The sequence below is a fragment of the Oncorhynchus mykiss genome, chromosome 24 (assembly GCF_057628025.1).
Source record: "Oncorhynchus mykiss isolate SJ-2025 chromosome 24, ASM5762802v1, whole genome shotgun sequence".
Taxonomy (NCBI): domain Eukaryota; kingdom Metazoa; phylum Chordata; class Actinopteri; order Salmoniformes; family Salmonidae; genus Oncorhynchus; species Oncorhynchus mykiss.
The window spans coordinates 43,339,983-43,353,431 of record NC_143045.1 but is presented as its reverse complement, the minus strand read 5'-3'; the positions used below and the strand labels follow the sequence as shown (position 1 = coordinate 43,353,431).

At 47.4% G+C, this 13,449-nt stretch overlaps 1 protein-coding gene across 50 annotated transcripts in view; it reads left to right on the top strand.

The window, feature by feature from the left end:
• aplp2 (amyloid beta precursor like protein 2) overlaps positions 1–13,449 on the top strand; it is a 142,852-nt gene that overhangs the window by 110,040 nt on the left and 19,363 nt on the right. For all 50 annotated transcript variants that reach the window (XM_090219046.1, XM_090219036.1, XM_090219035.1 and 47 more), the window contains one exon: positions 3,517–3,690. In XM_090219046.1, coding sequence (XP_090075172.1) covers positions 3,517–3,690 — 174 coding nt within the window. The remainder of the gene's footprint in view (positions 1–3,516; positions 3,691–13,449) is intronic.

Here is a 13,449-nt window from a genome sequence, read left to right as displayed (position 1 = left end):
CATGTTTTAAACAGACCACCATAGTCCTTGTGCCCAAGACCACCAAGGTAACCGGCCTAAATGACAACCGCCCCATTAAAACTCGCATCTATAGCCATGAAATTCTTTCGAAAGGCTGGTCATGTCTCACAACAACACCGTCATCCCAGACACCCTGGATCCACTACAATTCACATACGTATCAAAAGGTTTGACCTCATTAAAGTCAAGCGTTTCAAAACACATTTGCAGCGTTGGTTAACTGTTGAGGTGCCTCGAGGTTGAACAGCCTTTTCTGTCCAGGTTGAACAGCCTTTTCCGCCCTGGTTGGCCAGCCTTTTCCGCCCTGGTTGGCCAGCCAATTGGGTTTTTAGTTCTGATGCGCCCCACTGCTAGAACAGATCAGATATTCTGGTGGCGCTCAGGGTATTATCTATGATTTTGTATTTTAGAAATGTTTTGTTGTATTTTATCTGTTGCTTGTAATTCTATCAAATGTGTCAATTGTAAAACGCAGGGCTCCCTTGTAAAAGAGACCTGGGTCTCAATGGGATTCCCTGTTGAAATAAAGGTCAAATACCACCCCAACAAAATCTACAGATGACACAATCTCTATATCACTCCACACTGCCCTTTCCCACCTGGACAAAAGGAACACCTATGTGAGAATGCTGTTCAATGACTACAGCTCAGCGTTCAACACCATAGTGCCCTCCAAGCTCATCACTAAGCTAAGGACCCTGGGACTAAACGCCTCCCTCTGCAACTGGATCCTGGACTTCCTGACGGGCCGCCCCCCCAGGTGGTAAGGGTAGGCAAGAGCACACTAAGACGAGGGCCCCTCAGGAGTGTGCACTTGTCCCCTTCTGTACTCCCTGTTCATCCACGACTGCGAGGCCAAAACCATCATTAAGTTTGCTGACAACAACAACAGTGGTAGGCCTGATCACCGACGACGATGAGTCAGCCTACAGGGAGGGGGTCAGAGACCTGACAGTGTGGTGCCAGGACAACAACGGTGGTAGGCCTGATCACCGACGACGATGAGACGGTCTACAGGGAGGAGGTCAGAGACCTGACAGTGTGGTGCCAGGACAACAACAGTGGTAGGCCTGATCACCGACGACGATGAGACGGTCTACAGGGAGGAGGTCAGAGACCTGACAGTGTGGTGCCAGGACAACAACAGTGGTAGGCCTGATCACCGACGACGATGAGTCGGCCTACAGGGAGGAGGTCAGAGACCTGACAGTGTGGTGCCAGGACAACAACAGTGGTAGGCCTGATCACCGACGACGATGAGTCGGTCTACAGGGAGGAGGTCAGAGACCTGACAGTGTGGTGCCAGGACAACAACAGTGGTAGGCCTGATCACCGACGACGATGAGACGGTCTACAGGGAGGAGGTCAGAGACCTGACAGTGTGGTGCCAGGACAACAACGGTGGTAGGCCTGATCACCGACGACGATGAGACGGTCTACAGGGAGGAGGTCAGAGACCTGACAGTGTGGTGCCAGGACAACAACAGTGGTAGGCCTGATCACCGACGACGATGAGTCGGTCTACAGGGAGGAGGTCAGAGACCTGACAGTGTGGTGCCAGGACAACAACAGTGGTAGGCCTGATCACCGACGACGATGAGTCGGTCTACAGGGAGGAGATCAGAGACCTGGTCGTGTGGTGCCAGGACAACAACAGTGGTAGGCCTGATCACCGACGACGATGAGTCGGTCTACAGGGAGGAGGTCAGGGACCTGACAGTGTGGTGCCAGGACAACAACGGTGGTAGGCCTGATCACCGACGACGATGAGTCGGTCTACAGGGAGGAGGTCAGAGACCTGACAGTGTGGTGCCAGGACAACGACCTCTCCCTCAATGTCGGCAAGACAAAAGGAGCTGATCTACAGGAAAATGAAGGCCGAACGCGCCCCCATCCACATCAACAAGGCTGCAGTAAAGCGGGTCGAGAGCGTGAAGTTTCTCAGGGGGTCCACATCACTAAGGAATTCATATTAATACCTACACACCAACACAGAAGAAGAAGGCACAGCAACATCTCTTACCCGTCAGGAGGATGAAAATGTTCTGAGTTCTACAGCTGCACCATCGGGAGCATCTTGACTGGCTGCGTCTCCTCTTGGTATGGTAGCTGCTCGGCATTTCGGCCACAAGGCGCTACAGAGGGTAGCCTGCAATCCAGGACCTCTATACCAGGCGGTGTCAGAGGAAGGCCCTAAAAGATTGTCAACGACTCCAGCCACACTAGTCGTGAACTATTCTCTCTGCACCTCATGGCAAGCGGTACCGATGCACCAAATCTGGAACCAACAAGACCTTGAACAGTTTCCACCCCCAAGTCATAAAACGGTTAAATAGTTAGTCTGGGTAGTTATTGGTTAACTTTTTAACTATCTGCAATGGCCCTTCTTGCACTTTTTAAAAAACGTATTAAATAATAACTGCTACTGTTTATTATCTATCCTGTTGCCTAGTCACTTTATCCCTATCTATATGCACATATCTACTGTTTATTATCTATCCTGTCGCCTAGTCACTTTATCCCTATCTATATGCACATATCTACTGTTTATTATCTATCCTGTCGCCTAGTCACTTTATCCCTATCTATATGCACATATCTACTGTTTATTATCTATCCTGTCGCCTAGTCACTTTATCCCTATCTATATGCACATATCTACTGTTTATTATCTATCCTGTCGCCTAGTCACTTTATCCCTATCTATATGCACATATCTACTGTTTATTATCTATCCTGTCGCCTAGTCACTTTATCCCTATCTATATGCACATATCTACTGTTTATTATCTATCCTGTTGCCTAGTCACTTTATCCCTATCTATATGCACATATCTACTGTTTATTATCTATCCTGTCGCCTAGTCACTTTATCCCTATCTATATGCACATATCTACTGTTTATTATCTATCCTGTCGCCTAGTCACTTTATCCCTATCTATATGCACATATCTACTGTTTATTATCTATCCTGTCGCCTAGTCACTTTATCCCTATCTATATGCACATATCTACTGTTTATTATCTATCCTGTCGCCTAGTCACTTTATCCCTATCTATATGCACATATCTACTGTTTATTATCTATCCTGTCGCCTAGTCACTTTATCCCTATCTATATGCACATATCTACTGTTTATTATCTATCCTGTCGCCTAGTCACTTTATCCCTATCTATATGCACATATCTACTGTTTATTATCTATCCTGTTGCCTAGTCACTTTATCCCTATCTATATGCACATATCTACCTCAACTACCTCATTCCCCTGCACATCACCTCAGTACTGGTACCCCGTGTATATATAGACAAGTTATCATTATTCATTGTGGATTTATTTCTCATGTTATTAGTTTTCAAATATATATTTTTTAATTGTTGGGAAGTAAGTAAGCAATTCACTGTTCGTCTACACCTTTTTCTTTACAAAGTGACAGATAAAACGATTCCCATGATTTTCATCTCTCCTCCTCCTCACTTCCTGTCCTCCTAGATGAGTTGCTTCAGGAGCAGAGGGCAGACATGGACCAGTTCCTGTCGTCTATCTCAGAGTCTCAGCCGGACGTTACCGTGTCATCAGAGGAGAGTGTGGAGCTTCCTGTCTCCGAAGGGAAACCCTACCGCCCCTTCCAGGTCACCTCCCTGGGGTCGCGACCTGAACCAGAGGGTGAGACCCAGACTAAAACCCTGTGTCATACCCTACACCCCTCTCAACCAAGTGTGCACTTGCTCACTCCGCCCTCACAGAAATCCGGGTAGAACTGTAAACTCACTCTAACCAAGGTAACCACTACATAAGTCCATGAGGGGTAGTGAACGAGTGCGCACTTTAAGGAGAATCGTTGAGAATGGAAGTGCAGTTCTAGTCCTAGTACTGGGCAGTATTGTAGACAACTAAAGCCTGGTCCTAGTACTGGGCAGTATTGTAAACAACTAAAGCCTGGTCCTAGTACTGGGCAGTATTGTAGACAACTAAAAGCCTGGTCCTAGTACTGGGCAGTATTGTAGACAACTAAAAGCCTGGTCCTAGTACTGGGCAGTATTGTAGACAACTAAAAGCCTGGTCCTAGTACTGGGCAGTATTGTAGACAACTAAAAGCCTGGTCCTAGTACTGGGCAGTATTGTAGACAACTAAAAGCCTGGTCCTAGTACTGGGCAGTATTGTAGTCAGATAAAGCCTGGTACTGGGCAGTATTGTAGTCAGATAAAGCCTGGTCCTAGTACTGGGCAGTATTGTAGACAGATAAAGCCTGGTACTGGGCAGTATTGTAGACAGATAAAGCCTGGTCCTAGTACTGGGCAGTATTGTAGACAACTAAAAGCCTGGTCCTAGTACTGGGCAGTATTGTAGACAATTAAAGCCTGGTCCTAGTACTGGGCAGTATTGTAGACAATTAAAGCCTGGTCCTAGTACTGGGCAGTATTGTAGTCAGATAAAGCCTGGTCCTAGTACTGGGCAGTATTGTAAACAACTAAAAGCCTGGTCCTAGTACTGGGCAGTATTGTAGACAACTAAAAGCCTGGTCCTAGTACTGGGCAGTATTGTAGACAACTAAAAGCCTGGTCCTAGTACTGGGCAGTATTGTAGTCAGATAAAGCCTGGTACTGGGCAGTATTGTAGTCAGATAAAGCCTGGTCCTAGTACTGGGCAGTAATTGTAGACAATTAAAGCCTGGTCCTAGTACTGGGCAGTATTGTAGACAACTAAAAGCCTGGTCCTAGTACTGGGCAGTATTGTAGACAATTAAAGCCTGGTCCTAGTACTGGGCAGTATTGTAGTCAGATAAAGCCTGGTACTGGGCAGTATTGTAGTCAGATAAAGCCTGGTCCTAGTACTGGGCAGTATTGTAAACAACTAAAAGCCTGGTCCTAGTAATGGGCAGTATTGTAGACAACTAAAAGCCTGGTCCTAGTACTGGGCAGTATTGTAGACAACTAAAAGCCTGGTCCTAGTACTGGGCAGTATTGTAGTCAGATAAAGCCTGGTACTGGGCAGTATTGTAGTCAGATAAAGCCTGGTCCTAGTACTGGGCAGTATTGTAGACAACTAAAAGCCTGGTCCTAGTACTGGGCAGTATTGTAGTCAGATAAAGCCTGGTCCTAGTACTGGGCAGTATTGTAGACAATTAAAGCCTGGTCCTAGTACTGGGCAGTATTGTAGACAACTAAAAGCCTGGTCCTAGTACTGGGCAGTATTGTAGACAACTAAAAGCCTAGTCCTAGTACTGGGCAGTATTGTAGACAACTAACGCCTGGTACTTTGCAGTATTGTAGACAACTAACGCCTGGTCCTAGTACTGGGCAGTATTGTAGACAACTAAAAGCCTGGTCCTAGTACTGGGCAGTATTGTAGACAACTAAAAGCCTGGTCCTAGTACTGGGCAGTATTGTAGACAACTAAAAGCCTAGTCCTAGTACTGGGCAGTATTGTAGTCAGATAAAGCCTGGTACTGGGCAGTATTGTAGACAACTAAAGCCTGGTACTGGGCAGTATTGTAGACAACTAAAGCCTGGTCCTAGTACTGGGCAGTATTATAGACAACTAAAGCCTGGTACTGAGCATTATTGTAGTCAGATAAAGCCTGGTACTGGGCAGTATTGTAGTCAGATAAAGCCTGGTATCAGTGTTACCTAAGTATGGAAGACAAAACAACAGCATAGGACCTTGATTCACTGGAACACTGAGCTGTCCCACAGTTCGAGGGACACTAATGTACTCTGTGTGACTGGAGGAGAGGAGGGAAGATCAGAGAAGAGTGTTGTTTTAGATGTGGAGCCGTGTGGTTGTTGTGGCTCATATCTGAGCCAGCAAGGCTCCCAGCCTTCAACATAATGCCATTGAAGTTCAGAGAAACTCACAAAGCCTCCGGCTCTGCTGCAGCTAGAGCTGAACAAAACATTTTGAACATGAACGACCAGCCTCGTTATCTCCTCGTCAGTAATACTGCTGCAGCACCACCCTCGTTATCTCCTCGTCAGTAATACTGCTGCAGCACCACCCTCGTTATCTCCTCGTCAGTAATACTTCTACAGCACCACCCTCGTTATCTCCCTGTCAGTACTACTGCTACAGCACCACCCTCGTTATCTCCCTGTCAGTACTACTGCTACAGCACCACCCTCGTTATCTCCTCGTCAGTAATACTGCTACAGCACCACCCTCGTTATCTCCCTGTCAGTACTACTGCTACAGCACCACCCTCGTTATCTCCCTGTCAGTACTACTGCTACAGCACCACCCTCGTTATCTCCTCGTCAGTACTACTGCTACAGCACCACCCTCGTTATCTCCCTGTCAGTACTACTGCTACAGCACCACCCTCGTTATCTCCCTGTCAGTACTACTGCTACAGCACCACCCTCGTTATCTCCTCGTCAGTAATACTGCTACAGCACCACCCTCGTTATCTCCCTGTCAGTACTACTGCTACAGCACCACCCTCGTTATCTCCTCGTCAGTAATACTGCTGCAGCACCACCATCGTTATCTCCCTGTCAGTACTACTGCTACAGCACCACCCTCGTTATCTCCCTGTCAGTACTACTGCTACAGCACCACCCTCGTTATCTCCTCGTCAGTAATACTGCTACTGCACCACCCTCGTTATCTCCTAGTGTCAGTAATACTGCTACAGCACCACCCTCGTTATCTCCTAGTGTCAGTAATACTGCTACAGCACCACCCTCGTTATCTCCTCGTCAGTAATACTGCTACAGCACTACCCTCGTTATCTCCTCGTCAGTACTACTGCTACAGCACCACCCTCGTTATCTCCTCGTCAGTACTACTGCTACAGCACCACCCTTGTTATCTCCTCGTCAGTAATTCTGCTGCAGCACCACCCTCGTTATCTCCTCGTCAGTACTACTGCTGCAGCACCACCCTCGTTATCTCCTCATCAGTAATACTGCTGCAGCACCACCCTCGTTATCTCCTCGTCAGTACTACTGCTGCAGCACCACCCTCGTTATCTCCTCATCAGTAATACTGCTGCAGCACCACCCTCGTTATCTCCTTGTCAGTAATACCGCTGCAGCACCACCCTCGTTATCTCCTTGTCAGTAATACCGCTGCAGCACCACCCTCGTTATCTCCTCGTCAGTAATACTGCTACAGCATCACCCTCGTTATCTCCTTGTCAGTAATACTGCTGCAGCACCACCCTCGTTATCTCCTCGTCAGTAATACTGCTACAGCATCACCCTCGTTATCTCCTTGTCAGTAATACTGCTGCAGCACCACCCTCGTTATCTCCTCGTCAGTAATACTGCTGCAGCACCACCCTCGTTATCTCCTCATCAGTAATACTGCTGCAGCACCACCCTCGTTATCTCCTCGTCAGTAATACCGCTGCAGCACCACCCTCGTTATCTCCTCGTCAGTAATACTGCTGCAGCACCACCCTCGTTATCTCCTCGTCAGTAATACTGCTACAGCACCACCCTCGTTATCTCCTCGTCAGTAATACTGCTGCAGCACCCCCCTCGTTATCTCCTCGTCAGTAATACTGCTACAGTACCACCCTCATTATCTCCTCGTCAGTAATACTGCTACAGCACCACCCTCGTTATCTCCTCGTCAGTAAGAGGACTCCATGGCCAGGAATGTTGGTTAAGTTTAAATGATAAATGAATCATAATGTTGGTTAGGTTTAAATGATAAATGAATCCTAATGTGAAGACATTGGATTTAAAAGATATGTGCCTAGACTGTAAGGAATATGGTGGAAGGAAACTCTCTGGCCCGTGTTTACACCAATCAGCTCTATTCACTTTATAATTAAGATGATTCAAGCACCTATACATTTATCTGACAAAAACAAAATGAAGTCATGATCCATTTCTTTACTTGTTTATGTAAAATCAAACGTGTATCTCTGACTAATTCCTTCAAATAGGGTTAATACGATCATTTTTATTTGACCTTTATTTAACTAGACAAGTCAGTTAAGAACAAATTCTTATTTACAATGACGTCCTAGGAACAGTGGGTTAACTGCCTTGTTCAGGGGGCAAAACGACAGATTTGTACCTTGTCAGCTCGGGGATTTGAACTTGCAACCTTTTGGATACTAGTGCAACGCTCTAACCACTAGGCTACCCTGCCGCCCCTCCACTCTAACCACTAGGCTACCCTGCCGCCTCTACACTCTAACCACTAGGCTACCCTGCCGCCCCTCCACTCTAACCACTAGGCTACCCTGCCGCCCCTCCACTCTAACCACTAGGCTACCCTGCCGCCCCTCTACTCTAACCACTAGGCTACCCTGCCGCCTCTACACTCTAACCACTAGGCTACTCTGCCGCCTCTACACTCTAACCACTAGGCTACCCTGCCGCCTCTACACTCTAACCACTAGGCTACCCTGCCGCCTCTACACTCTAACCACTAGGCTACCCTGCCGCCTCTACACTCTAACCACTAGGCTACCCTGCCGCCTCTACACTCTAACCACTAGGCTACCCTGCCGCCTCTACACTCTAACCACTAGGCTACCCTGCCGCCTCTACACTCTAACCACTAGACTACCCTGCCGCCCCTCCACTCTAACCACTAGGCTACCCTGCCGCCCCTCCACTCTAACCACTAGGCTACCCTGCCGCCTCTACACTCTAACCACTAGGCTACCCTGCCGCCTCTACACTCTAACCACTAGGCTACCCTGCCGCCCCTCCACTCTAACCACTAGGCTACCCTGCCGCCCCTCCACTCTAACCACTAGGCTACCCTGCCGCCCCTCCACTCTAACCACTAGGCTACCCTGCCGCCCCTCCACTCTAACCACTAGGCTACCCTGCCGCCCCTACACTCTAACCACTAGGCTACCCTGCCGCCTCTACACTCTAACCACTAGGCTACCCTGCCGCCCCTCCACTCTAACCACTAGGCTACCCTGCCGCCCCTACACTCTAACCACTAGGCTACCCTGCCGCCTCTACACTCTAACCACTAAGCTACCCTGCCGCTCCTCCACTCTAACCACTAGGCTACCCTGCCGCCCCTCCACTCTAACCACTAGGGTACGCTGCCGCCCCTCCACTCTAACCACTAGGCTACCCTGCGTTCCAGAGAAGTGGTCGTTCAGGTTTCTCAAGCCCGATGACAGTTGTCCACAGACAAAGGATATCCTCTCCACGAACGCCTAGGATGCAATGGTAGAAACCCGACCCAGTGTCACAGGCCTCAGGTTTGAATAAACAGCCATCCTTGCCTGTCAGAACTGGAAAGGTCACTCTGTAAACATGCCCCTTGACCTCTTCAAGGTATTTCCACAGCTCACACTGCTCCTAATGCCCTGCCAGGTTGACTCTGTAAACATGCCCCTTGACCTCTTCAAGGTATTTCCACAGCTCACACTGCTCCTAATGCCCTGCCAGGTTGACTCTGTAAACATGCCCCTTTACCTCTTCAAGGTATTTCCACAGCTCACACTGCACCTAATAACCTGCCAGGTTGACTCTGTAAACATGCCCCTTGACCTCTTCAAGGTATTTCCACAGCTCACACTGCTCCTAATGCCCTGCCAGGTTGACTCTGTAAACATGCCCCTTTACCTCTTCAAGGTATTTCCACAGCTCCCACTGCACCTAATGCCCTGCCAGGTTGACTCTGTAAACATGCCCCTTGACCTCTTCAAGGTATTTCCACAGCTCACACTGCTCCTAATGCCCTGCCAGGTTGACTCTGTAAACATGCCCCTTTACCTCTTCAAGGTATTTCCACAGCTCACACTGCTCCTAATGCCCTGCCAGGTTGACTCTGTAAACATGCCCCTTGACCTCTTCAAGGTATTTCCACAGCTCACACTGCACCTAAGGCCCTGCCAGGTTGACTCTGTAAACATGCCCCTTGACCTCTTCAAGGTATTTCCACAGCTCACACTGCTCCTAATGCCCTGCCAGGTTGACTCTGTAAACATGCCCCTTGACCTCTTCAAGGTATTTCCACAGCTCCCACTGCACCTAAGGCCCTGCCAGGTTGACTCTGTAAACATGCCCCTTGACCTCTTCAAGGTATTTCCACAGCTCACACTGCTCCTAATGCCCTGCCAGGTTGACTCTGTAAACATGCCCCTTGACCTCTTCAAGGTATTTCCACAGCTCCCACTGCACCTAATGCCCTGCCAGGTTGACTCTGGATAGTAACCTCAGATACAATCTTCGATGCAAGGAAGCTATATTTCTGAAGCGCTGGTCAAGATGATTGCTGGATTCATTGTTCTGGCATCTTTCTGGGGTGCTGCTGGTCCATGGCTGGTGACTCTGTAAACATGCCCCTTGACCTCTTCAAGGTACAGTGCCTTGCGAAAGTATTCGGCCCCCTTGAACTTTGCGACCTTTTGCCACATTTCACGCTTCAAACATAAAGATATAAAACTGTATTTTTTTGCGAAGAATCAACAACAGGTGGGACACAATCATGAAGTGGAACGACATTTATTGGATATTTCAAACTTTTTTAACAAATCAAAAACTGAAAAATTGGGCGTGCAAAATTATTCAGCCCCCTTAAGTTAATACTTTGTAGCGCCACCTTTTGCTGCGATTACAGCTGTAAGTCGCTTGGGGTATGTCTCTATCAGTTTTGCACATCGAGAGACTGAATTTTTTTCCCATTCCTCCTTGCAAAACAGCTCGAGCTCAGTGAGGTTGGATGGAGAGCATTTGTGAACAGCAGTTTTCAGTTCTTTCCACAGATTCTCGATTGGATTCAGGTCTGGACTTTGACTTGGCCATTCTAACACCAGGATATGTTTATTTTTGAACCATTCCATTGTAGATTTTGCTTTATGTTTTGGATCATTGTCTTGTTGGAAGACAAATCTCCGTCCCAGTCTCAGGTCTTTTGCAGACTCCATCAGGTTTTCTTCCAGAATGGTCCTGTATTTGGCTCCATCCATCTTCCCATCAATTTTAACCATCTTCCCTGTCCCTGCTGAAGAAAAGCAGGCCCAAACCATGATGCTGCCACCACCATGTTTGACAGTGGGGATGGTGTGTTCAGCTGTGTTGCTTTTACGCCAAACATAACGTTTTGCATTGTTGCCAAAAAGTTCAATTTTGGTTTCATCTGACCAGAGCACCTTCTTCCACATGTTTGGTGTGTCTCCCAGGTGGCTTGTGGCAAACTTTAAACAACACTTTTAATGGATATCTTTAAGAAATGGCTTTATTCTTGCCACTCTTCCGTAAAGGCCAGATTTGTGCAATATACGACTGATTGTTGTCCTATGGACAGAGTCTCCCACCTCAGATGTAGATCTCTGCAGTTCATCCAGAGTGATCATGGGCCTCTTGGCTGCATCTGTGATCAGTCTTCTCCTTGTATGAGCTGAAAGTTTAGAGGGACGGCCAGGTCTTGGTAGATTTGCAGTGGTCTGATACTCCTTCCATTTCAATATTATCGCTTGCACAGTGCTCCTTGGGATGTTTAAAGCTTGGGAAATCTTTTTGTATCCAAATCCGGCTTTAAACTTGTTCACAACAGTATCTCGGACCTGCCTGGTGTGTTCCTTGTTCTTCATGATGCTCTCTGCGCTTTTAACGGACCTCTGAGACTATCACAGTGCAGGTGCATTTATACGGAGACTTGATTACACACAGGTGGATTGTATTTATCATCATTAGTCATTTAGGTCAACATTGGATCATTCAGAGATCCTCACTGAACTTCTGGAGAGAGTTTGCTGCACTGAAAGTAAAGGGGCTGAATAATTTTGCACGCCCAATTTTTCAGTTTTTGATTTGTTAAAAAAGTTTGAAATATCCAATAAATGTCGTTCCACTTCATGATTGTGTCCCACTTGTTGTTGATTCTTCACAAAAAAATACAGTTTTATATCTTTATGTTTGAAGCTTGAAATGTGGCAAAAGGTCGCAAAGTTCCAGGGGGCCGAATACTTTCGCAAGGCACTGTATTTCTGCAGCTCGCCCTGGGCAGGTTGACCCTTGGCCTGGACAGTGATCTTAGACACAGTCTTTAATGTGAGGAAGCACTGGTTGAGATGATTGCTGGATTCATCGTTCTGGCATCTTCCTGGGGGATCCTGGGGGATCCTGCTGGTCCACGGCTGCACTCTCTGATTTGCTGAAGTACAAAATACTCTGCTTCCCTTATCAGTGGCTCGATCTCTGTTGAGCGAATGGCCATAGACACACCCGGGTCTATCAGGCAAGCTGCTACAGGGGTCGAAGCTGCCAGAGGAATCAGTATGAACGTGAAGTCCTCACAGTGACTTCAGGAGAACCTGTACCAAAAGTTTTGCAACGCTAGTTGACTCAAAGTGTGCCTCCACGGTTGAGAAGACACGGCAACACATCAGACAGCAACTGGCTGAAAGTTCACAAGCTGTTCTAGCTTGGTCCAGTCACGCTCCGTGATCGTCTTCACATTTCTGCCCTGTTAGCTAGTGATCGTCTTCAGATTTTTCTGCCCCGTTAGCTAGTGATCGTCTTCAGATTTCTGCCCCGTTAGCTAGTGATCGTCTTCAGATTTCTGCCCTGTTAGCTAGTGATCGTCTTCAGATTTCTGCCCCGTTAGCTAGTGATCGTCTTCAGATTTCTGCCCCGTTAGCTAGTGATCGTCTTCAGATTTCTGCCCCGTTAGCTAGTGATCGTCTTCAGATTTCTGCCCTGTTAGCTAGTGATCGTCTTCAGATTTCTGCCCCGTTAGCTAGTGATCGTCTTCAGATTTCTGCCCCGTTAGCTAGTGATCGTCTTCAGATTTCTGCCCCGTTAGCTAGTGATCGTCTTCAGATTTCTGCCCCGTTAGCTAGTGATCGTCTTCAGATTTCTGCCCCGTTAGCTAGTGATCGTCTTCAGATTTCTGCCCCGTTAGCTAGTGATCATTTTATTTGAAACATCGCCATCTACTGGCAGCATTTCCCAACCAGATTCAGAAGTTCAAAAACCCTAATAGAAAAAAATGGAATACCACATTAGATTTTTGCCAATAGATTTGAATTTAATTTAATTTAGTTTTATTTTAGATTGTTTTGCAGTCAGAGTTTCAGAATAGTTTGTTTTGAAACTGTTATTTCAGTTTACTAAAGTTTTTCCAATTTTAGTTTTTATTTTAGTGTCAGTTTTTGTTTACTATAATAACCTTGAAGTGTTCTATTTCTGGAACCGTTTGTCTTTTAAATCTCTCTCTCTGTCGCTCTCTGTCGCGCTCTCTCTCTCTCTGTCGGGCTCTCTGTCGAGTGTTCGCGCTCTCTCTCTGTCGCTCGCTCTTTCTGTCGCTCTCTCTGTCGCTCTCTGTCGCGCTCTCTCTGTCGAGTGTTCTCTCTCTCTCTCTGTCGAGTGCCTTCTTTCTGTCGAGTGCTCTCTCTCTGTCGAGTGCTCTCTCTCTCTGTCGAGTGCTCTCTCTCTCTGTCGAGTGCTCTCTCTCTCTGTCGAGTGCTCTCTCTCTCTGTCGAGTGCTCT